General features: G+C 54.2%; 1 protein-coding gene across 1 annotated transcript in view; it reads left to right on the plus strand.

Moving 5' to 3' along the window:
* The first annotated feature begins 346 nt into the window (after window positions 1–346).
* Window positions 347–25693, plus strand: part of LOC140428874 (uncharacterized) — a 216318-nt gene continuing 190971 nt past the window's right edge. Inside the window, exons 1-2 of the mRNA XM_072515524.1 lie at window positions 347–960; window positions 12818–12924. Of these exons, the coding sequence (XP_072371625.1) occupies window positions 12819–12924 (106 nt within the window). The 5' untranslated portion in view covers window positions 347–960; window position 12818. The remainder of the gene's footprint in view (window positions 961–12817; window positions 12925–25693) is intronic.

The following is a 25693-nucleotide window of genomic DNA, read 5'->3' on the forward strand; positions in this document are numbered from 1 at the left end:
ATCAAATCAAATCAAAAATGTATAGTCAAGGAAGTGTAATGGGAGTGTCGGATAAATGTTAATAGCCAGGTTTCATACTTTTATCTTAAACGTATGTTATAACATTTCCTGCTTCCTATATGTAATAAGCAACTTTGTTTCTTGACACCAATGATAAGGTAGTGGCTCAAATCGTTAACTATTGCATCAACAAGCACACAGATTCCTGCAGTGGCGGGGATTGCTGCTGCAGCTTGATCAGCTGTCCCTGTGATAAAGCTGTTCCGATGCTAAAGGAACAGATCAGTAGATCAGGGGGTCTCCCCCTGTGAAGCGGGCCCTGTCCCCGTTTGTTTCCAGGTGTTGTTCCCATACTCGTGTCGCTGCGGTTTTGGGGGACCATTCCGCCCCCTTGTCTACGGGTGGGACTCAAACCTGTTGCACATCTGGAAAGCAGGAAGTTATGCGAAGCTGTCATGAGTGTGGCGTGCGGCAGGCGACATTGGAATGAGGATTTTGTCAGTGTGGGATGGGCCCTGGGTCACTTTCGATGCAGTCAGTGTCACGACCGGAGGCTTCACTGGAGACCCTGGTCCCCTGATGGTCATAGACAGGACGCCCTGGAGAGAGATCTCAAACTGCTGCCAGACACACACACAGATAGATCCTCACTGCGTATCCGATTAAACCCCATCTGGCTGGAGTGTCTGCAGACTGTCACCCCCTGACCTGGGATTCCAGCCCAACACAAAATAAACCCCTGAAACATTGTGATCAGTTCAGATCGAGGGAGAAAAGAAGGCTTATCGGTCACAGCACTGTCCAGCTACTGGATATAACCTCAGCGCTGACAATCCACAGCCTCTTCCTTTGGCACTTTCAAGACAACCGCAAGGAGATGATTCCCGACTCCCGAGGATTTCTACAGATGAAAGAATGAATTTGAAACTGCTTGGACTCCAGAGCAACAACTCCGAGCAGGTAAGAGCGGGGGTCGAGGGCGAGAGGGGGACGGGAGGTGTCCATTGGAGATTGATAAGGATGTGAAGTCTTTCAGCTCTTGATGTGACTTTGCAAATATACCAGAGCCATATATTTCGTTAGATTTCCGCTTCGGGGAGTACTCATTCGTAGAAAGCAAATTGTTCTGCTATATTGATGCCCATATTTCACACTGGACACAGCCAGACACACACTGGACACAGCAACACACACACACATCCGCACACTCGCACAGCCAGCCACGCTGTACAGAGCCAGGCACCAGACACACACACACACACTGGACACAGATACACACACGGGACACAGCCAGATCCACACAAACACACTGGACACAGCCACACACCCACACAGGGCAGCACGGTAGCATTGCGGATAGCACAATTGCTTCACAGCTCCAGGGTCCCAGGTTCGATTCCCGGCTTGGGTCACTGTCTGTGCGGAGTCTGCACATCCTCCCCGTGTGTGCGTGGGTTTCCTCCGGGTGCTCCGGTTTCCTCCCACAGTCCAAAGATGTGCAGGTTAGGTGGATTGGCCATGATAAATTGCTCTTCGTGTCCAAGATTGCCCTTAGTGTCCAAGATTGCCCTTAGTGTTGGGTGGGGCTACTGGGTTATGGGGATAGAGTGGCGGTGTTGACCTTGGGTAGGGTGCTCTTTCCAAGAACCGGTGCAGACACGATGGGCCGAATGGCCTCCTTCTGCATTGTAAATTCTATGACCACACACTGGACACAGCCAGGTACCAGACCCACACACACTGGACACAGCCAGACCCACATACACTGGACACAGCCAGGCACCTGGCACACACACACTGGACATAGCCAGGCACCTGGCACACACACACTGGATACAGCCAGGCACCAGGCACACACACACTGGACACAGCCACATCCACACACGTACACTGGATACAGCCAGACCCACAAACACTGGACACAACCAGGCACCAGACACACACACTGGACACATCCTGACCCACACACACTGGACACAGCCAGGCAGCAGGCACACACACTGGACACATCCTGACCCACACACACTGGTCACAATCAGGCACACACACACTGGATTCAGCCAGACCCACACACACACTGGACACAGCCAGGCAGCAGGCACACACACACTGGACACAGCCACATCCATACACACACACTGGATACAGCCAGACCCACAAACACTGGATACAGCCAGGCAGCAGGCACACACACTGGACACAGCCAGGCAGCAGGCACACACACTGGACACAACCAGGCACCAGGCACACACACACTGGACACAGCCAGGCAGCAGGCACACACACTGGACACAACCAGGCACACACACACTGGACACAGCCACATCCATACACACACACTGGATACAGCCAGACCCACAAACACTGGATACAGCCAGGCAGCAGGCACACACACTGGACACAACCAGGCACCAGGCACACACACACTGGACACAGCCAGGCAGCAGGCACACACACGCTGGACACAGCCAGGCAGCAGGCACACACACACTGGACACTGCTAGGCACCAGACACACTGGACAGCCAGGCACCAGACACACACACTGGACACATCCTGACCCACACACACTGGACACAACCAGGCACACACACACTGGACACAGCCAGACCCAGACACAAGCACTGGACACAGCCAGATGCACACACACACACACACACACACACACTTGACACAGCCAGATGCACTAGGGGCTGGTTTTGCACAGGGCTAAACAGCTGGCTTTTAAAGCAGACCAAGGCAGGCCAGCAGTACGGGTTCAATTCCCGTGCCAGCTCCCCGAACAGGCAACGGAATGTGGCGACTAGGAGCTTTTCATTTGAAGCCTACTTGTGACAAGAAGTGATTTTCATTTTAATTTTAAATTTCACACACACTGGACACAGCCACACACACACATACACACACTGGACAAGCCAGGCACCAGACGCACACACACACACACACACACACTGGACAAGCCAGGCACCAGGCGCACACAAACATACACACACACACACTGGACAGAGCCAGATACACACACACACGCACACACACACTGGACAAGCCAGGCACCAGACGCACTGAACACAGCCAGGCACACACACACACACACTCTGGACACAGCCAGGCACCAGATACACAAAGACACACACTGGACACAGATACGCACACACTGGACACAATCACACTGGACACAGCCAGGCCCACACACAAACTGGACACAGCCAGACACACACACACAGGACACAGTCAGGCACCAGATACACAAACACACACACTGGACACAGTCAGGCACCAGATACACAAACACACACACTGGACACAGTCAGGCACCAGATACACAAACACACACACTGGACACAGCCAGGCACAAGCCACACACAAATTGGACACAGCAGGCACACACACACACAAACTGGACACAGCCAGGCACACAGACACACACACACACAAACTGGACACAGCTAGACACACACATACACACACGCACACACACTGGACACAGCCAGACACACACACACACAATGGGGTTGCTCTGATCATCTCCTAACTGTACATTTTGCACACTACGGTTCTGATTGTGTGTTCTTCTGGGCTCTGTACTTTCAGTATTTTCTCCTGCCGGGTAACTCTGGGCTGCTGCTCTCCCTGCCGCTCATATTATTGACCAACCCTGCTGCCCAGAAATGTGGAGACGTTTCTCTTTTAAAAGTAATTTGATCATAAAATCATTAAAACCTCACAAAGCAGTCGCTTTAACGCTGAGGGGGATGGGGACAGCGAAGTTCATCGATTATAAGCGAGAATAATGGTGGTACAATCGGCATTTACTGATGTTCTCCAGTGGCACAATTCTGGCAGAGAATCTTTATAAACGTGTTCCCAGACCATTGCTCTCGGTTACATTGAAACACTGCATACTTTTTTTTCAGAATAGCTTTTCTAAACTGATTCTCCCTTCATGTAATTCCTCTCCCACCCTAGCAATTGAACAGTTCAGGAGATTTCCTCTGCTGGATAATTTTAAAGGATTCATTTGCACATTGTAATGAAGCAACATTTATCTAGTGCCTTGCCACCTCTCGAAAAGTCCACTTACTCCTTCCCCGTTGTACCAATAGCAATGTTGCAGATATAATTTACAGTGGGGCTGAAATCTAGTGCTAGAGTTTGATTTTACCCTGGAACCAAATATGTAAGATTTCCTCGAGGGGATAGAACATAGAACATAGAAAATACAGCACAGAACAGGCCCTTCGGCCCACGATGTTGTGCCGAACCTTTGTCCTAGATTAATCATAGATTATCATTGAATTTACAGTGCAGAAGGAGGCCATTCGGCCCTTTGAGTCTGCACCGGCTCTTGGAAAGAGCACCCTACCCAAACTCAACACCTTCACCCAACACCAAGGGCAATTTGGACATTAAGGGCAATTTATCATTGGCCAATTCACCTAACCTGCACATCTTTGGATTGTGGGAGGAAACCGGAGCACCCGGAGGAAACCCACGCAGACACGGGGAGGACGTGCAGACTCCGCACAGTCAGTGACCCAAGCCGGAATCGAACCTGGGACCCTGGAGCTGTGAAGCAATTGTGCTATCCACAATGCTACCGTGCTGCCCTTGAGAACAAATAAATCTACACTATATCATTTAACCGTCATCCATGTACCTATCCAATAGCTGCTTGAAGGATGATTTATAACTCACTGAAGGGTAAAGTTGATTTACTTGCTCGACTCAGCACATGTTTGGCATCAACACCAATCAACAAGAAGCTTCATTTATATAGTACTTTTAACAGAAAGGTAGCATGGTGGTACAGTGGCTAGCACTGCTCCCTCACAGCGCCAGGGACCCGGGTTCAATTCCGGACTTGGGTAACTGTGGAGTTTGTACTTTCTCTCCCTGTCTGCGTGGGTTTCCCCCCACAATTCAAAGATGTGCAGATTGGGTGGATTGGCCATGCTAAATTATTATTTTGTCCCAAGATAGGTATGTCCCACATGGATCTTGATCCAAGCAGTGATCCAATGACCATTATATATTCCAGTGCTACCAGCCAGCAGCAGTCCAAAGATGGGGCAGCATTGAGATTAAGATAAATCAAGAGGTGATTTACCACTGCCAACAGTTGTATACCTACAGTCCAGCTGATATTAGACAGAAATGGACTTGCAGTATTGATACTGTGGATCTACATGGACTTTTATTGACATAAAGGATGATCTGGCTGAAGACATTAAAGGTGCAAACACAGATGTTTTTTGTACAACCGTTGCTCAGCAATATAAATGAGAGCCTCGAGCTTTCAGCCATCCAATAGAGGGAATGAAAGAGTTGCATTTATATAACACCCCAAGACATCCCAAAGTGCTTTGCAGCCAATGATGTACTTTTGAAGCATAGTTACCTTTCTATTGAGAGTCGGAGGCTGGTATTCATATCTTGTCATATAGTGGGGGATACAATGCAATTCATCATCCAAAAAGAGTCAGTTATTCTGCTTTACCCATGCTATTGTGCATCACAAAGGCTATGCTTTATGTTGCTCTATTTCATTACATATCATTTTGCCAAAACAAACTGAATCAAATCCCAACGATAACATGCACATTTCGGAACAAGGGACAGAGTCATTCAAGTCGTTTGGCTCAGTTTCTTAGTTTAACCGCCTTAGTTTCATTCTCTCGACTTGCAAATTATTTGATTGTATGGGAAGGGTTTTTAATTTAATAAGTTTAAGTGAAACCTGCTATGATACAATTAATGCTCCCATCTTTAATCTTCTTCCTCAATCATGTATATTATTTTTCCCCTTTCCAATTCACCAATCATAGAAAAGTCCTTGTAAGATTATATCGCTCATTGTGGGCATCTGGTAATAAATGTGCTCGATATATATGCAGCATGGGCCATTAATATTCAGAGTAATATAATGCAGTTAGTTTGTGTGCACGCTATCGATCCCAGCTGGAGTTTACCTGTGCAATGCAAACACACAACACCTGAACTGAAACACAGTAACAGTGTGATGGAGTCCCCTAACCTCAGTTCCTTTCAAAGAACAAAGAACAAAGAAAAGTTCCGCGCTCTCAAGACCAACCGCAGCATCGTCATCAAACCAGCAGACAAAGGAGGGGCCACTGTCATACTGAACAGAACGGACTACTGCAAAGAAGTATACTGACAACTGAACAACCAAGAACACTACAGACAGTTACCCGCAGATCCGACCAAGGAACACATCCGCCAACTTAACAGACTGATCAAGACCTTGGATCCAGATCTTCAGAGCACCCTACGTGCTCTCATCCCACGTACTCCCCACATTGGAGATCTCTACTGCCTCCCGAAAATACACAAGGCCAACACACCAGGCCGTCCTATCGTTTAAGGCAATGGGACCCTGTGTGAGAACCTCTCTGGCTACATCGAGGGCATCTTGAAACCTATCGTACAAGGTACGCCCAGCTTCTGTCGCGACACGACGGACTTCCTACAGAAACTCAGCACCCATGGACCAGTTGAACTAGGAACATTCCTCGTCACAATGGATGTCTCGGCACTCTACACCAGCATCCCCCATGACGACGGCATTGCTGCAACAGCCTCAGTACTCAACACCGACAACTGCCAATCTCCAGATGCAATTCTGCAACTCATCCGCTTCATTCTGGATCACAACGTCTTCACCTTCGACAACAAGTTCTTCATCCAGACGCACGGAACAGCCATGGGGACCAAATTCGCACCCCAATACGCCAACATCTTCATGCACAAGTTTGAACAAGACCTACTCACCGCACAGGACTTTCAACTGGCGTTATACACCAGATACATCGATGACATTTTTTTCCTTTGGACCAATGGCGAAGAATAACTGAAACGACTACACGATGGCATCAATAAGTTCCATCCAACCATCAGACTCACCATGGACTACTCTCCAAAATCAGTTGCATTCTTGGACACACTCGTCTCCATCAAGGACGGTCACCTCAGCACTTCGCTTTACCGCAAACCCACGGATAACCTCACGATGCTCCACTTCTCCAGCTTCCACCCTAAACACATTAAAGAAGCCATCCCCTATGGACAAGCTCTCCGTATACACAGGATCTGCTCAGACGAGGAGGAGCGTAACAGACATCTACAGACGTTGAAAGATGCCCTCGTACGAACGGGATATGGTGCTCGACTCATCGATCGACAGTTCCAACGCGCCACAGCAAAAAACCGCACCGACCTCCTCAGAAGACAAACATGGGACACAACCGACAGAATACCCTTCGTCGTCCAGTACTTTCCCGGAGCGGAGAAACTACGACATCTTCTTCACAGCCTTCAACACGTCATCGATGAAGATGAACATCTTGCCAAGGTCATCCCCACACCCCCACTACTTGCCTTCAAACAACCGCGCAACCTCAAACGAACCATTGTTTGCAGCAAACTACCCAGCCTTCAGAACAGTGACCACGACACCACACAACCCTGCCATGGCAATCTCTGCAAGACGTGCCAGATCATCGACATGGATACCACCATTACACGTGAGAACACCACCCACCAGGTACATGGTACATACTCGTGCGACTCGGCCAACGTTGTCTACCTCATACGCTGCAGGAAAGGATGTCCCGAAGCGTGGTACATTGGCGAGACCATGCAGACGCTGCGACAACGAATGAACGGACATCGCGCGACAATCACCAGGCAGGAATGTTCCCTTCCAGTCGGGGAACACTTCAGCAGTCAAGGGCATTCAACCTTTGATCTCCGGGTAAGCGTTCTCCAAGGCGGCCTTCAGGACCCGCGACAACGCAGAATCGCCGAGCAGAAACTTAGAGCCAAGTTCCGCACACATGAGTGCGGCCTCAACCGGGACCTGGGATTCATGTCGCATTACATTCACCCCCCACCATCTGGCCTGCGGAATCCTACCAACTGTCCTGGCTTGACACAATTCACACCTCTCTAACCTGGGGTTACCCCATCTCTGGATCTGTAAAGATTTAATCACCTGCTAATGTTCGCATTCCAAGCATTGTCTGGCATCTTTGAATCTGTCTATATATATGTTTCTGGAACATACCTCTTCATTCACCCGAGGAAGGAGCAGCGCTCCGAAAGCTAGTGACATCAAAACAAACCTGTTGGACTTTAACCTGGTGTTGTAAGACTTCTTACCAAGCTCACCCCAGTCCAACGCCGGCATCTCCACATCAAGAAAAGTACAGCACAGGAACAGGCCCTTCGGTCCTCCAAGCCTGCGCCGACCATGCTGCCCGTCTAAACTAAAATCTTCTACACTTCCGGGGTCCATATCCCTCTATTCCCATCCTATTCATATATTTGTCAAGATGCCCCTTAAACGTCACTATCATCCCTGCTCCACCACCTCCTCCGGCAGCGAGTTCCAGGCACCCACTACCCTCTGTGTAAAGAACTTGCCTTGTACATCTCCTCTAAACCTTTCCCCTCACACTTTAAACCTATGCCCCCTAGTAATTGACCCCGCTACCCTGGGAAAAAGTCTCTGACTATCCACTCTGTCTATGCCCCTCATAACTTTGTAGACCTCTATCAGGTCGCCTCTCAACCTCCGTCGTTCCAGTGAGAACAAACTGAGTTTATTCAACCTCTCCTCATAGTTAATGCCTTCCATACCAGGCAACATCCTGGTAAATCTCTTCTGCACCCTCTCTAAAGCCTCCACATCCTTCTGGTAGTGTGGCGACCAGAATTGAACACTATACTCCAAATGTGGCCTAACAAAGGTTCCATACAGCTGCAACATGACTTGCCAATTTTTGTACTCAATGCCCTGGCCAATGAAGGCAAGCATGCCGTGTGCCTTCTTGACTACCTTCTCCACCTGTGTTGCCCCTTTCAATGACCTGTGGACCTGTACACTTAGATCTCTCTGACTGTCAATACTCTTGAGGGTTCTACCATTCAATGAATATTCCCTACCTGTATTAGACCTTCCAAAATGCATTACCTCACATTTGTCCGGATTAAACTCCATCTGCCATCTCTCCGCCCAAGTCTCCAGAAGATCTAAATCCTGCTGTAAACTTTTATCTACAGTCTTGCACAATCTTTAGACAAAAAAAATAATCAAAATATAAATTTGAGTCAACAGAAATTTGGACAATTTACCTATTTTTCCATGTAGCTTTGTAATTGGAATATTTCACAGCATTGTCCTTTTCTAAGAAATGGTCCCCAGATCCCCAGGGTATGGCACTCGTCTTGGTATAAAGGCCGCAAGAAAAGTTTGTGGTGTTTGGGGAGAGTTGGGTTGAGGATCGGAAGCACCAGGGCACAGTCTCTGCTGGATCTCTGCTTCTGTTTTCAGGCGAGCGCCACAGAATGGTGCTTCTGTTGTGTGCTCCTCACACAGGCAGTGGTTTTGGACAGACTGCTAGTGTAACTTTGGCAAAATGTTGGAGAGCAGGTCGACTGCAAAAGCAATTGAGACAAGCACGGCTATTGGAAAATCTACTTCCCACACTCCACAGGGTTTAGCTCAGTCAGTCACACGCTAAGTTGTTTGCTTGTCAGAGAGAGCATCTGTCACAACATGACCCATGCTTACCGGGCGGGAAGTAAATTTTGAGAGGCAGGCATCAGGAAATCTCCTGGCTCTGTGCACTCATACCAGAAAGAATGCCTGGAAAGATAGGATTTTGGTTCTGGGGTGGTGTCGGTGGGGAGTGCCAACAGGGAATATGCCCACCACCCTCAGATAGAGTTCAGAGGCAGCCACAGAGACTGTTGGGTTGCCAAGGTGGCTGTTTCAAAGTCCCACCTCAGTGCTCTGGAACAATAAGGCCCTCTGGCCTTCACACCTTGTATCTCCTCAACTGCCCCCCCTCCCCCACACACACACACACTCGCCATACTGTATCCTTGTCACCTCATGCCCCCCAACCACCCACATTGGTCAGTCATACATTTCATGTCAAAATATGGCACTTCCAATCCTATTCACCCACTCTACACTCTTTACGAACTCTATAGTGGTAACAATAGGATGTGTTAAAGGAAATTTAGGAAAACAGTCACTCATGCATAACTTTCCACTTTCTTAAAAAGAATTCCTTTGACTTAAGATGCATAAAAGTGTCAATCATCCAGGCCCTTGAATGCACCAATAGCAGAAAGTGCAAGCACGTGTAAACAAGCATTATTCAATTGACAGAATAAATCTGAGAGCCAGAGCTATCGAACAGGCAATATTTTTCCCTGGGGTTATGCTGTTTGAACACTCTAATGGATATCCAGGATCTCAAACCAGAATGCAAGCCCAACCAATTCTGAAAATTGCAGATGACTAGGACCTTCGTATCCTCTTGGGCCAGCCAAGTCAGGAGTGGTGGATGTGGGTTCATGACCCAAACCAGCATGCACCATTAACCATCACTGGTAAACATTAGGGGCACTGGGATAAGGTTAGGAATCCTGGATTCAGGTTCCAGCTACTATTTTCACACCTCCACAGAGTCTCCCTGACTCCATGAAAATTCAACCCATCAGCTTAGCTGTAGAGACTTAAAGTGACACTGCTCACAGAAACATCATTGCTGGACCAAGATGCCTTATATTCCCTGAAGGATTTCTTCACACATTTTGGGACTGGAATCAATCCTGTTGCTTAACTGACAGTTTTTTTCAAAAAGCCTGACAGTTGCTGGGATCATGAACGACCTTCAGGCAGCTTTGTGGGTTTCCAGGGGTGTTTTTAAAAAAATCCGAAACTAACAGGTCGGATTTTTTTTTCAAGCCAATCTTCTCAGTCTGGACAATGGCGAGAACTCCATTTACAACAATGAGCGCAGTCCCCTCTAGCCCCAGGCCCCAGTGTTTTACACTTTGTGCACCACCCACCCCCTCCCAATCCTTGATCATCGCTAAAATCAATGATGTGTGAATTGAGCACCACAGCTCCTGAAAAAAAAATCTTTGAGTTGAGTAATCCCTTCTGAAAGACAGAAAGTTGACACCTTGGTATCAATCTGATCTTTTTATAACTCATTACATTGAAAATCATTACAATGTAGTATTCCAACACTGGGATTGCTAAATTTCAGTTGAGCTTGTTATTGAGCGTTACAGATCAGCCAAGATCTAATTGAATGGTGGAACATGCTGGAGAGGCTGAATGGCTTATGGTTGTCCCCATGTTCCTGGTGCAGTTGATTTTGTTTGTTTAAACATGATATTTAACATTCAGCTATCCAGTTTGTTACTTCATTAGTAAAGTATATCAAATGGGAACAATATACACACTGGCCGGGATTCTCAGTTAGGCATAAACTCACTAGCCAGGTCGTAGAATCCCCAGGGGGGCACGATTGCCCCGGTGCTGGCTTCCCGATTCTCCTCCTCCAATTCTCGGGCGCCCACGGGATTCCTGCCGCGCCGGTCGGGGGCCGTTGAAAGCGCCCCCCCCCCCGGCGATTCTCGTGCCCCGACGGGCCGAGCGGCCTCCAGGTTGAGCTGAGTCCCGCTAGCGTGGGTTACTCAGGTCCCACATGGCGGGACCTGGAAGGTGTGTCTGCGGGGGCCGTCCTGGAGGGGGGGGGGTGGATCCGACCCTGGGGGGGAGGGGCTACGGTGGCCTTGCCCGCAATCGGGACCTGCCGATCGGCGGGCGGGCTGGTTCCGTGGCGGCCTATGTTCCTCTGCGTCGGGCCCCTGTACGGCTCCACAATATTACCCAGGGGCCAGCGCAGAGAAGGGAACCCCCGTGCATGTGCGGAATCACACCGGCTGTAGCACGCTTGCGCGGAATCACACCGGCCGTTCCGCGCCCGCTGGAGCTGCGGGGACCACTCCGGCGCCAACCTAGCCCCCTAGGAAGGGGAGCATTACCCATTATCGGGGACCGTTGACACCGGAGTGATTGACGCCGCTTTTCGCGCCGGTGTGGGGACATAGCCCCATTATTGGAGAATCCCGCCCATTGTTTCTGTTGTTGTGTCTTTTGAATCTTTCTTGAATTAGGTTCGAAAAAAATAAGTTTGCCACAAGTGGGCAGCACGGTAGCATAGTGGATAGCACAATTGCTTCACAGCTCCAGGGTCCCAGGTTCGATTCCAGCTTGGGTCACTGTCTGTGCGGAGTCTGCACATCCTCCCCGTGTGTGCGTGGGTTTCCTCTGGGTACTCCGGTTTCCTCCCACAGTCCAAAGATGTGCGGGTTAGGTGGATTGGCCATGATAAATTGCCCTTAGTAACCACAATTGCCCTTAATGTTGGGTGGGGTCACTGGGTTATGGGGATAGGATGGAGGTGTTGACCTTGGGTAGGGTGCTCTTTCCAAGAGCCGGTGCAGACTCGATGGGCCGAATGGCCTCCTTCAGCACTGTAAATTCTATGATAATCTATGATAAACTTGCTTCTGCCAGCCCCATGACTTATCACGCAGGGCTTAAGGCCTCAACCAACTCCATACTGTGGCAATGGAGGTCAATGATAGTGATTGATCATAGGTATTCACCATCCCCATGAAATGAAAAGTCTCTCTTTTCACTCTGTGTCTCCAAATCCAGTCTTTGCCTATCCCCAATTCTCTTTGCCCCACCCTTGATGGCTGTGAGTCTGGATCCTTTCGTTAAATAGGTCTGTTGCTTCACCTCCTTTAAGATTTCCCATAAATGCCATCTCTTTGACCAGTGCGTGGTTTTGATCACATATCTGTGATTTGTCAAAAGTGCTATCTAAATGTAAACTGTTGTTTGTTTGTGTCTTTTGGAGAGCAGAACACACTTATTGACCTGAGTATGTTTAAATTTTTGTTAATTTTGCTTTCTTTTTTAGAATGATTTCCTGCGGAACACAGTATTGCAGCTCAAGCAGCTGGATGTCTGCTCGAATGCGTATTGCCTCTGCAGCTCTTTTCTTAATTCTTCTCACTGTCCATCAAGGTAAGAATCAAAGGTTGTGAGTTAGTACCAATGATTACCTCAGTTAATTATACCAATTCTATTGAACATGGCCTGTCAAACACATCATGAGTTAGAAAGCCAACTTCAAAGCTATCTTCACATATTGTTTTACCTGGCAGTGTGATAACTGTGGCTTGAAGAGAGACCTTTTTGTTAGCTGACACAGCCACTATTGTTTAATTTTCATTTTCTCTCCAGTGAGTGTAGATGTTGAAGCATTTAAAAGTTGAAACTATGCCCATATAACAAAAGTTGGCTCTTTTTAAATTCATTTATAATGGGATGTTGGCTTCATTGGCATTTATTGCCCATCCCTAATTGCCCTTCTTGAACCACTGCAGTCCCTGTCGTGAAGGTGCACCCACAGTGCTGTTAGGCAGGGAGTTCCAGGATTTGTCCCAGGCAAGGAATGGCGAATGGCTCGGAGGGGAACCCCTAGGTGGTGGTGTTCCCATCTTTCTGCTTCCCTTGTCCTTCTTGATTGTAGCAGTTGTGGGTTTGGAAGGTGCTGCCGAAGGAGTCTTGGTAAGATCTGAAAGTTGACCAAGGAGACACAACAATGTGCATAATCCGACTCCCCTCACATTAATACATCACAGAGCACTTTGCAGAGAGGAGAATAAAGTGGCCACCAAATCAGTAGGAAATAACATATGGGATGAAGTCAGGAGCAACCCCTAAATGTTGCCTGTTTATTAGGTGTGTTTCATTGAAAGCAGGTGATGGGGAGTCACTTGTGCTCCTCTAAATAGGATGATTGAAACTGTGGTTGTTGGGTTAGAAGGTGCACATTTATAATGTGCATCACTGTAAATAAAAGCTTATTAAAGGGAAATTATGGGTCAGTTCGCCTGACTTAGGTTATTGGTAAGATTTTAGAATTGATTATTAAAGACGAGGGTCGGGATTCTCCGACCCCCCGCCGGGTCGGAGAATCACCGGGGGAGCGGAGTGAATCCCGCCCCCTCTGGCTGCCAAACTCTCTGGCGCCGGGGATTTGGCGGGGGCGGGAATCGCGCGTTTTCGCCCGGTCCCGCTGGCGTATGTTACGACAGGTATTTACCGGCGGGACCTGGCTCCGCGGGCGGCCTCCAGGGTCCTCAGGGGGGGTGGGGGGATCTGGCCCCAGGGGGTGCCCCCATGGTGGCCTGGCCCGCGATCGGAGCCCACCGATCCGCGGGCAGGCCTGTGCCGTGGGGGCACTCTATTCTTCCCCGCCAGCCGCTGTAACGGTCCACGATGGCTGGCGCGGAGATGAAACCCTCCTGAGCATGTTCTGGGATGACGCCAGTACACACTGGCACTCCCGCGCATGCGCCAACTCGTGCCTGCTGGTGGAGGCCCTTCGGCGCCGGTCAGCGCGGCGCAAACCACTCCGGCGTCAGCCTAGCCCCTGCAGGTGCGGAGGATTCCGCACCTTCCGGGCGGACCGACGCCGGAGTGGTTCATGCCACTCCGCGGCGCTGGAGTGGCCCACCCCGCCGGTTCGCAGAGAATCCCGCCCGAGATCGCAGAGTACTTGGTCGTGCATGATGATAGGACTGAATCAGCACGGCTTTGTCAAAGGGTGGTCATGTCTGGCAAATCTGTTGGAGTTCTTTGTGGAGGTAACAAGGAAGTTAGACAAAGGAGAACCAGTGGAACTAATTTATTTGGATTTCCAGAAGGCCTAAGGTCACGCACAGGAGACTGTTAAACAAGTTAGGAGCCCATGGTGTTAAGGGTAAGGCCCCGGCATGGATAGAGGATTGGCTGACTGGCAGAAGGCAGAGAGTGGGGATAGAGGGGTCTTTTTCAGGATGGCAGCTGGTGACTAGTGGTGTGCCTCAGGGGCCTGTGCTGGGACCACAACTTTTCACAATATACATTAATAATCTGGAAGAAGGAACTGAAGACACTGTTGCTAAGTTTGCAGGTGATACAAAGTATTGAGGAAGCAAGGGGGCTGCAGAAGGATTTGGACAGGCGAGGAGAATGGGCAATGAAGTGGCAGATGAAATACATATGTGGATACCTGTGAGGTTATGCACTTTTGAAGGAGGAATGGAGGCATAGATATTTTCTAAATGTGGAAATGCTGAGGAAATCAGGGGCGCGATTCTCCCAAAGGGAGACAAAGTCCCGACGCCGGAGTGAAAACCGGAGAATTCACTCCGGCGTCGGAGCCTGCTCCCAGCCCCCTTTTCTCCTGCCCCCGGAGAGCTAGGAGCGGGGTCGCGTATTTTACGCGCGCTGGGCCTTGGCGCCACGTAAAAAGCGGCGCTGCGTAAATGACACGGCCGGCGTTGTACAAATGAAGTCACCCGCGCATGCGCGGTTGCCGTCCTCCCCGAGGCCGCCCCTCAAAAAGATGGCAGATGGATCTTGCAGGGTGGCGGAGGAAAGAAGGTCCTCCTTTAGAGAGGTTGGCCCGCCGATCGGTGGGCCCCGATCGCGGGTCAGACCCCATCGGAGGCCCCACCCGCTGAAGGAACCCCCCTCCTCCCCCAACACATGCCGTTCCCCCCAGCGTTCCCGCACAGTTCCCGCCGGCAGTGACCAGGGGCGTCATTCTCCGACCCCCCAGAGGGTCGGAGAATGGCCGTTGGCCGCCATGAATCCCGCCCCCGCCGGTTGCCGAAGTCTCCGAAGGGAGAAAAGTCGGCGGGGCGTTAATGTCGCCGCTGCCGCGGAGAATGTCACGGGTCTGCGCAAGGCAGCCGATTTTCGGCCTGCCGATATTCTCCCTTCCGGATGGGCCGAAGTCCCGTCGACATGATGACCGTTCACGTCGATGTAAATTAAACCTCCTTTTCATCGGCGTGACCCTGTGCTCCAGGTTCACGCCGACCAGCGTGGAGGTGAGTGACGGCCTGGGGGGTTGGCTCTGGGCAGGCGATGGCGTGGCCGCAGTCTGAATGCGTGAGGAGAGGTGTGTCTCGGCTTGTGTGTGTGTGTGTGTGTGCGGCGGGGGGTGGTTAGAATAGGCTGGGCTCCGGGGGAGTGCCGGGAGGGGGTCCGTGCCAGGGAGGGGGATGGGGGGGGTCCATGCCGGGGAGGGGGATGGGGGTGTCCGTGCCGGGGTGGAGGTTGGGGGGGGGGGTCCGTGCCGGGGAGGGGGATGGGGGGGTCCGTGCCGGGGTGGAGGTTGGGGGGGGGTCCGTGCCGGGGAGGGGGGTGGGGGGGGGGGGTCCGTGCCGGGGAGGGGGATGGGGGTGTCCATGCCGGGGTGGAGGTCGGGGGTGTCTGTGCCGGGGTGGAGGTTGGGGGGGGGGGGTCCGTGCCGGGGAGGGGTTGGGGGTGTCCATGCCGGGGTGGAGGTTGGGGGAGGGGTCCGTGCCGGGGAGGTGGATGGGGGTGTCCGTGCCGGGGTGGAGGTTGGGGGGGGGGGGGTCCGTGCCGGGGAGGGGGATGGGGGGGTCCGTGCCGGGGCGGAGGTTGGGGGGGGTCCGTGCCGGGGTGGAGGTTGGGGGGGGGTCCGTGCCGGGGAGGAGGATGGGGGTCCGTGCCGGGGTGGAGGTTGGGGGGGGGGGGGGGGTCCGTGCCGGGGGGGGGTGTCCCTGCTGGGGAGGGGGATGGGAGGGCAAGTGAGTTGGTCCACCTGGCCAGGTGCCAGCCTCCAACAGTTGGACCCATGCGGTCCATGCCACCTGGCTGGGGGGAGGAGGGGATATGGGCAATGATGACATGTCGTCGTTCCCCTCCCCCACCAGGCCGTCATGTTTTCAGATCATCCAGCGATGTTGGCCGCCGTGGTGGCAGCCGCTCATGTCTATGTTGCCCTGGATGAGGAGGAGGAGGAGGAGGAGGAGGAGGAGCGTGCCAGAGAGACGGCGCAGGCTGCTGCAGAGGGGCAGGCGGCAGCCGCCCAGGCTGGAGGGACACCCGACCGACAGGACGAGGAGGGGGAGGAGGACGTCGCGGCGCCACGGCAACGGAGGCACCCGAGGGCGCCCCGTGTGTACCGGCCCAGGCAGTCATACCAGGACCTCACGGACCGGGAATGCAGGAGGAGACTCCGGATGAGCCAGGAAACCGTGGCACACATCTGCCACCTGCTGGCACACCTGTCACCGCGTGGCACTGGCGGGGGACACCCTCTCCCCATGTCCGTCAAGGTTACGGTGGCCCTGAACTTTTATGCAACGGGGTCATTCCAGGCACCGAGTGGGGACCTGTCTGGCATATCGCAGACATCGGTGCACCGGTGCATCCGGGCAGTGACAGATGCCCTATATGCCATGGCGCACCGCTACATCCGCTTCCCCGTGGACCGGGCCAGCCAAGATGCCCGGGCCGTGGGCTTTTCTGCCGTGGCCGGGTTCCCCATGGTCCAGGGCGCAAACGATGGGATGCACGTCGGCGTGCGGCCACCTGCAGATAACAGGGCCGTGTTCACTAATAGGAAGGGGACCTATTCGATGAACGTACAGGTGGTCTGCGACCACTGCATGATGATCCTGCACGTCTGCGCCCGTCACCCAGGCACTGTACACGACTCATTCGTGTTGTCGCGGTCATCCATCCCCGGCATGTACGAGGGACGCCATCCCCGGCTGAGGGGCTGGTTGCTGGGCGACAGGGGCTACCCATTGCGATCGTGGCTGATGACGCCTATACGGAGGCCACGCAATGAGGCGGAGAACCGCTACAATGATGCCCATGTAGCGACAAGGGGAGTGATAGAGAGGTGCTTTGGCGTGCTGAAGATGCGTTTCAGGTGCCTGGACCTCTCTGGGGGCGCCCTCCAGTATCGGTCAGATAGGGTCGGCCGCATCATTGTGGTGTGCTGCGTCCTGCACAACATAGCCCAACAGAGGGGCGATGTGCCGCAGGCAGAGGAGGGCGGAGTGGAGGAGCAGCAGGAAGAGGCGCAGTGCTCCCCAGATGAGGGGGATGGGGGTAATGGTCAGGGCAGATGGGGTAGACACAGACGGGTGGCTGTCCACCGTTACCGGCTGGCCCAGCGGGCACGGGACAGACTGATAGACGCCCGCTTCACTGACTAGATGGGCGTGGGAATCGGGTAGTATGGCCACAGACCGCACACCATGGCAACAGCCGACCACCCACACCCCCCACCCATCCACCCACCCAGCACCCTCACCCCCCTCCCCAACCCCACCCACCCCACCCGCATGCACACCACCCCCCCCCATTGCCGATCCACCTGTGGCACAACGGGCCTTGCTCACACAGTTGCGGGTGGACGCGTGTCTATCGCAGGCCATGGAGGATGATGACAACCCGCCCTGCGGTGAGCTCCTGGCTCTACATCGTTGGACTATGTCTGACCCATGGCCACAGTACCACCATCCACCCGGACCATCCCTGCGTGCGGCTGTGACACTGCAGCGCACGGTCCCGTCCTCTGCCCGGGGGATGTTGATGGCGGCCCAGGGGGAAGGGGGCAGACTCACCTGGGGCTGAAGTAAGACCACCCCTCACACACACACTTGCGCTCAACGTACATGACACCCCCGCACACTTTGGACAGAGCACAAAGGCAGCTTCTGTAGGTGTAACATTGACTTTAATAACCAAAGGAGTTCATGCACGTGCCCTAGCCCCTAAAACTCATCTGTGCCCTGCAACCGTGCCAACTTACTCAGTGTCTAATTGTTTGGCCTTACGAGCCCTTTGACTACGTCTACGTGGTTCCCCAGACGGTACAGCAGAACTGGAGGTGGACTCCTGTGATTCCTGCCCTCTGACACTGGATCCCTTTGGCAGCCGTTTCCTGGGGCGTCCTGGCCTAGATGGGCCAGGCTGCGGCCCGGGCGACTGGGATGGCGAGCTGCCAGCCTGTCCTGCCCGTTGCCCACCCGAGGCACCTGGGACGGAAGGGGGGGACTCCGAGGTGTCGCTGTGTACCGGGACCTCCCCTACAGAGGGAGCCGGGACGGACCACACCACCTCCTCCTCCCTCGGGGTGCCCGATGGCCGCCAGGCCTCTACATGGGTGGGGGATGCGAACGGACTGGCCATCCGACGCCCCCCCGACATCTGGCGCTGCCAGTCCTGGAGGCCCGTGCTGGTATCGACAGGGGTCTGCAGGTTTGCAGCCATGGAGCCCAGGGGGTTGGCAAACCCTGTCTGTGACAGTGCGACGCCGGCTCGCACATGGCCACTGGCGCCGATGCCCTCAGCGATGGCCTGCAAAGACTGGGCCATGGCCTGCTGAGACTGGGCCATGGCCTGCAGAGACTGGGCCATGGACTGCTGAGACTGGGCCATGGCCTGCAGAGACTGGGCCAAGGCCTGCTGAGACTGGGCTATGGCGTTGAGCGCCTCTGCCATCTGGCGCTGGCACTGGCTCATGGCCTCCTGTGAGAGGGCAGCCATTTCCTGGGCCACAGATACCGCCTACACGGAAAGCCCCAGGCCTCGCAAACCGTTCCCCATGTCTGACACCGTCGCACCCATTGCCTCCACAGCGGACGCCACCCGTGCGGTGTTGGCCTGGGTGGCACGCATGACCGGCACCACTGCCAGCTCCTGGACGCGGGTGGACTCCTCCACCTGCGACTGCAGCCGCCGCAAGCCGCCCGTCACCCTCTTCACTTGTCTCCGGGTCGGTGGTTGCATCGGAACTATGTGTGGGTGTGGTAACTCCAGGAACCCGGGATCCATCTGGGCGGCAGATGTTCGCTTGGGCTGGGCTGCCCTCCGACCGCCCGGCCCCTCTGCTGCTCCTACCTCCACCTGCTGTACCTGGACGGCTGTGTTGTGCGCACCAGTGAGTGTACCAGACGCCTCATCACTAAAGTGCCCAACCGAGGTGAGTGTTTCTGCGATGGTGGAGGGTGTTGGTGACAGCAGTGGCGTTGTGTCATGCTCTTCGTCCTACTCTGAGTCCATGGCACTTTGGGGTGGGGGTTCGTCTCCACCCATCCACTCTGAGTCACTGTCCGGTATTTCGTCTTCCTGGGTAGCGCTGTCCCGGGTAGTGGTGTCCCGGGTAGTGGTGTCCCGGGTAGTGGTGTCCTGGGTAGTGGTGTCCTGGGTAGTGGTGTCCTGGGTAGTGGTGTCCTGGCTCGGAAGTGACGGGGGCCTGTGGCTGCCCCCCTCATCGCTGGGTGGTCGCTCCCGCACGTGACGGGGGTGTCGTCTCCCTGTTCCTCCAAGTCTCTCCATTTCCCGTGGTGTGCGAGGGGCATCCTGCGGGCGTCGCATGCTGGAGGGTGCGGGTCTCTCCGTCTCCCGTGGTCTCCGAGGGGCATCCTGCGGGCGCCGCATGCCGGAGGGTCCGGGTCTCTCCATCTCCCGTGGCCTCCAAGGGGCATCCTGCGGGCGTCGCATGCCGGAGGGTCCGGGTCTCTCCGTCTCCCGTGGCCTCCGAGGGGCATCCTGCGGGCGGTCTGCATCTGCGGTGATGGGTGCCTGGACGTTTGGTCCTGCGATACACAATGAAGCATGCATGGTTAGACATCAGGCAGTGATCAGGTGATACGGGGGAGGGGGATATAGGGGAGGGGAGATATGGGGACGGGCTGTCGGTGGCTCACTTGCTACTATGCCCCCGACCTCTGCATCAGCAACCTCCCGGTCCTCAGGTCCACAAGCCAGTTCCAGGGCCCTTTCCTGGTTTTCGGTCAGTGGCCTCTCATCAGCGGGGCCTCCTCCAGTCCTCACATGCTCCCTATTGTTGTGTGCGCGCTTCTCCTGTGGGGGGGTGGGGTGGCAGGGGTAAAAGGCAACACTGTTAGGCAGGTATATGAATGCACGCCATCGGTTGCGCGTGCATTGCAGAGGTTAAGGTTAGGACTGGATTCACTTGGGGATATGGGGGAGGGGGGGATATGGGGGAGGGGGAGATATGGGGGAGGGGGATATGGGGGAGGGGGGTTATGGGGGAGGGGGGATATGAGGGAGGGGGGGATATGGGAAGGGGGATATGGGGAGGGGGGGATATGGGGGAGGGGGGATATGGGCGAGGGGGGGATATGGGGGAGGGGGGATATGGGGAGGCTCACCCTGCCTGCTCTGACGAGGTCGTTCACCTTCTTGTGGCACTGGGTGCCTGTCCGTGGTGTCAGGGCCACAGCGGTGACAGCCTCTGCCACTTCCCTCCACAGACGCCGGCTGTGGCGTGGGGCAACTCTGCGGCCGTGCCCGGGCTACAGGGCGTCCCTCCTCTGCTCCACCGCATCCAGGAGCGCCTCCACATCGCGTGACTCGAACCTCGGGGCTGAGCGGCGGCCAGCCATCCAGTCGGGTGTTGCGGTCGGGTGTTCCGGTCGGGTGGGGGGGAGCAGCGCGGCCTTCTGAGCCGTCACGCCGTGCGGCGCGTATGACGCTGCACGGCGTGAACCACTGCGCAAGCGCGGATCCCGTTACGTCGCTGCTAGCCCATTTCGGGCCGGAGACTATCGACCCATTTTTCCGGCGTGACGCAAGTCGGATTTGCGCCGTTTTTTGCGCCGATAACGGAGAATTTCGCCCCAGGTGTGGACGGCATCGGCGCGAACCCGTCGTGTTGGAGCGGCCGCTCGGCCCATCCGGGCCGGAGAATAGCTGGGGTACCGAAGAATCGCCGTTGTGAGTGTCTCGGGCAGTTCTCCGGCTGGCGCAGCGCAGAACTCGACAGGGCCGTTCTCGCCGGTTGGGGAATGGCGGGACGGCGTAGGGCCGACGTCGCGCAATATAATGGCGCGGCCGCCGATTCTCCCAAAGGGCGCGGCCTCGGAGAATCGCGCCCAAGAAGTACAAAGGGACTTGGGAGACCTTGGGCGAAATTCTCCCCCCAACGGCGCGATGTCCGCCGACTGGCGCCAAAAACGGCGCCAATCAGACGGGCATCGCGCCAGCCCAAAGGTGCGGAATGCGCCGCATCTTTGGGGGCTGAGCCCCAACATTGAGGGGCTAGGCCGACGCCGGAGGGATTTCCGCCCCGCCAGCTGGCGGAAATGGCGTTTGTTGCCCCGCCAGCTGGCGCGGAAATGCGGCGCATGCGCGGGAGCGTCAGAGCCCGCTGACAGTTTTGCGGCGCATGCGCGGGAGCATCAGCGGCCGCTGACAGTTTCCCGGCGCATGCGCAGTGGGGAGAGTCACTTCCGCCTCCGCCATGGTGGAGGCCGTGGCGGAGACGGAAGGGAAAGAGTGCCCCCACCGCACAGGCCCGCTCGCGGATCGGTGGGCCCCGATCGCGGGCCAGGCCACCGTGGGGGCACCCCCCGGGGTCAGATCGCCCCGCGCCCTCCCAGGACCCCGGAGCCCGCCCATGCCGCCTGGTCCCGCCGGTAAATACCAGCTTTGATTTACGCCAGCGGGACAGGCAATTTCTGGGCGGGACTTCGGCCCATCCGGGCCGGAGAATTGAGCGGGGTGTCCCGCCAACCGGCGCGGCCCGATTCCCGCCCCCGCCCAATCTCCGGTACCGGAGACTTTGGCGGGGGCGGGATTCACGGCGGCCAACGGCCATTCTCCGACGCGGCGGGGGGTCGGAGAATGACGCCCCTTGTTCAAGATTCTCTTAAGGTTGCCATGTTTCGATTACAAACATGTATCAAAACATTTTATAACAAATAAAGCACCCCGGAAAACATACTTCTCAGTAATCAGCTGTACAGTCTGTACAGATTTTCCCTCATTTTCACCCCCCCATCCCTCCCCCGCTGACGACAAACAGCTCCTCAAACAAGGTCATAATCATCCCCCATCGTTTCTCAAACTCCACTGCAGAGCACCTTAACTAATACTTTATCTTCTCTAACCACAGGGAGTCATACAGGGCACCCAACCAAGCCGCTACTTCAATCTGCAGTTAGGAAGGTAAATGCAATGTTAGCATTCATGTCGAGAGGGCTAGTATACAAGACCAGGGATGTTCTCTGAGTCTACATAATGCTCTGGTCAGATACCATTTTGAGCATTGTGAGCAGTTTTGGGCCCCGTGTCTAAGGAAGGATGTGCTGGCCTTAGAAAGCGTCCAGAGGAGGTTGACAAGAATGATCCCTGGAATGAAGAGCTTGTCGTATGAGGAACATTTGAGGACTCTGGGGTCTGTACTTGTTGGAGTTTAAAAGGATGAGGGAGGATCTTATTGAAACTTACAGGATACTGCGAGGCCTGAATAGAGTGGATTTGGAGAGGATGTTTCCACTGGTAGGAAAAACTAGAACACAATCTCTGACTAAAGGGACAATCCTTTAAAACAGATGAGAAGGAATTTCTTCACCCAGAGGGTGGTGACTCTGCTGCAGAAGGCTGTGAAGGCCAAATCACTGAGTGTCATTAAGACAGAGATAGAAGGGCAGCACGGTGGCGCAGTGGATAGCACTGCTGCCTCACGGCACCGAGGTCTCAGGTTCGATCCCGGCTCTGGGTCACTGTCTGTTTGCACATTCTTCCCGTGTTTGCGTAGGTTTCGCTCCCACGACCCAAAGATGTGCAGTGTAGGTGGATTGGCCACGTGAAATTGCCCCTTAATTGGAAAAAAATAATTGGGTACTCTAAATTTTTTTTTAAAGTCAGAGATAGATGGGTTCTTGATTAATAAGGGGATCAGGGGTTATGGGGAGAAGGCAGGAGGATGGGGATGAGAATCATATCAGCTATGATTGAATGGCGGAGCAGACGCGATGGGCCGAGTAGCCAAATTCTGCTCCTATCTCTTCTGGTCTTATGGTTTAAAGATTGACTCGAGTTCCAGTCTTCATTGGTGGAACTAAATACTAAAGAGTGGCCGAAGTGAGAAGGCTGAGGCAGGATTTTGAATGCAAAAGGGAGGAGGCAGTGTGAGAAGATTTGTCAGAGGAATTTTTACAGGGTGGGTGTATAGTGACTGAAGACTATTTATTCAATAGGGAAGTGAGGAGAATTAGACCTGTGTTGAAGACGCAAGGATTTGGATACATGTTTAAGGCATCTGTTTCAGCTCTGATTCATTCTGCTGAGCAGAATGTTCTTGGCGGACACTTCACTCCAACTATTTTGATTAACATAAATGACCAAGTAAGCCAGATGGAATTAACTGAGGGACAAATTAAAGGGAGAGTCCCAAATGGAAGCTGAACAAAAAACAAGACACTTCACTCCATGGGCCATTAAAATAACCCCAAATTTGCAAATATTCATGAGGCAATCATTGGACTCTGGTGTTCACAACCCAGGAGAACAGCAGGATAAAGAAAAGCCACAAGATGGAAATATAGCAGTAAATGTACCACTTCTATCAGCAGGTAAGCTTAGTGCCTGTGTGAAATTAGATTTTAGGATCACTCTCCACTGTGGTTTTGTTCCTTTTCCTTTTCCTCTCACCTGGAGCTTTTGCTGAGAAAATCCCCGGCAGCTGGACTTTATTGGATAGTCATCCCGACGTGGCTTCCAGGAAATTTACTGGTCTCCCACCTCCATTCCCACCAGGTGGGGGCTGATAAAACCCCACACATGAGGAGATGATTTTCCCATGCACCCTTGTTCTTCTCAGTAAAAACAGTGTTCAGAAAGTGCTGTCGAAGGAGACTTGGCTGTGCATAATGGAGATGTTACTCACAGCTGCCACTGTTGGAGGGAGTTAATGTTCAAAAGGGTAGATGACCTGCCAATCAAGCAAGCTGATTTGTCCTGAATGGTGCTGAGCTTCTTGAGTGTTGTTGAAGTTGGACCCATCCAGGTGAGTGTCGAGATCATTTCATCACACTGCTGACTTGGTGCCTTGTGGGTGATGAGCAAGCTTTGAGGAAATAGGAACTGAGTTACTTGCTGCAATCGTAGACACAGGGCGGGATTCTCCGGTCTCTGACGGCGAAATCTTGTTTGGAGAATCGCAGTTAGCGCCAAAATCAGGGGCGAGATTCTCCGACCCCCCTGCCGGGTCGGAGAATCGCCGGGGATTGGCGTGAATCCCGCCCCCGCCGATTGCCGAATTCTCCGGCACCGGATATTCGGCGGGGGCGGGAATCGCGCCGCGCCGGTTGGCGGGCCCCCCCCGGCGATTCTCCGGCCCGGATGGGCCGAAGTCCCGCTGCTAGAATGCCTGTCCCGCCAGCGTGGATTAAACCACCTCTCTTACCGGCGGGACAAGGCGGCGTGGGCGGGCTCCGGGGTCCTGGGGGGGGGCGCAGGGCGATCTGGCCCCGGGCGGGGCCCCCAAGGTGGCCTGGCCCGCGAACGGGGCCCACCGATCCGCGGGCAGGCCTGTGCCGTGGGGGCACTCTTTTCCTTCCGCCTTCGCCACGGTCTCCACCATGGCGGAGGCGGAAGAGACCCCCTCCACTGCGCATGCGCGGGAATGATGTGAGCGGCCGCTGACGCTCCTGCGCATGCGCCGCCCGGCAATGTCATTTCCAGCCAGCTGGCTGGGCGGAAATTCGTCCGGCGCGGGCCTAGCCCCTCAAGGTTAGGGCTCGGCCCCTCAAGATGCGGAGGATTCCGCACCTTTGGGGCAGCGCGATGCCCGACTGATTCGCGCCGTTTTTGGCGCCGGTCGGAGGACATCGCGCCGATTGCGGAGAATTACGCCCCAGGGGTGGAGTCGCTTTTGTGATGCTCTGCCCCTTCCAAAACGGTGAACTCTAGGAGTAGAGTATCAATGGCATCAGGACGTTACCTGAGGCCCACCCCCGATGCTCCGTCCCCCTGAGCGGCCAGGTTCCCGATGGCACAGTCGCATGTGCTACTTTTCTGTTGGGAACTCGGCGTGGTGGCTGCGGACTCAGTCGAGCGCCGCCACAGGCAGGGAAGAGCCAATCCGTGGACAGGGTGGAGTTTGGCAGGGGCTGGGGGCACTGTTGGGGAGTAGTCCGGGGGTTGCGAGCCTGGGCAA

This window comes from Scyliorhinus torazame, chromosome 8 (assembly GCF_047496885.1).
Source record: "Scyliorhinus torazame isolate Kashiwa2021f chromosome 8, sScyTor2.1, whole genome shotgun sequence".
Classification (NCBI taxonomy): Eukaryota; Metazoa; Chordata; class Chondrichthyes; order Carcharhiniformes; family Scyliorhinidae; genus Scyliorhinus; species Scyliorhinus torazame.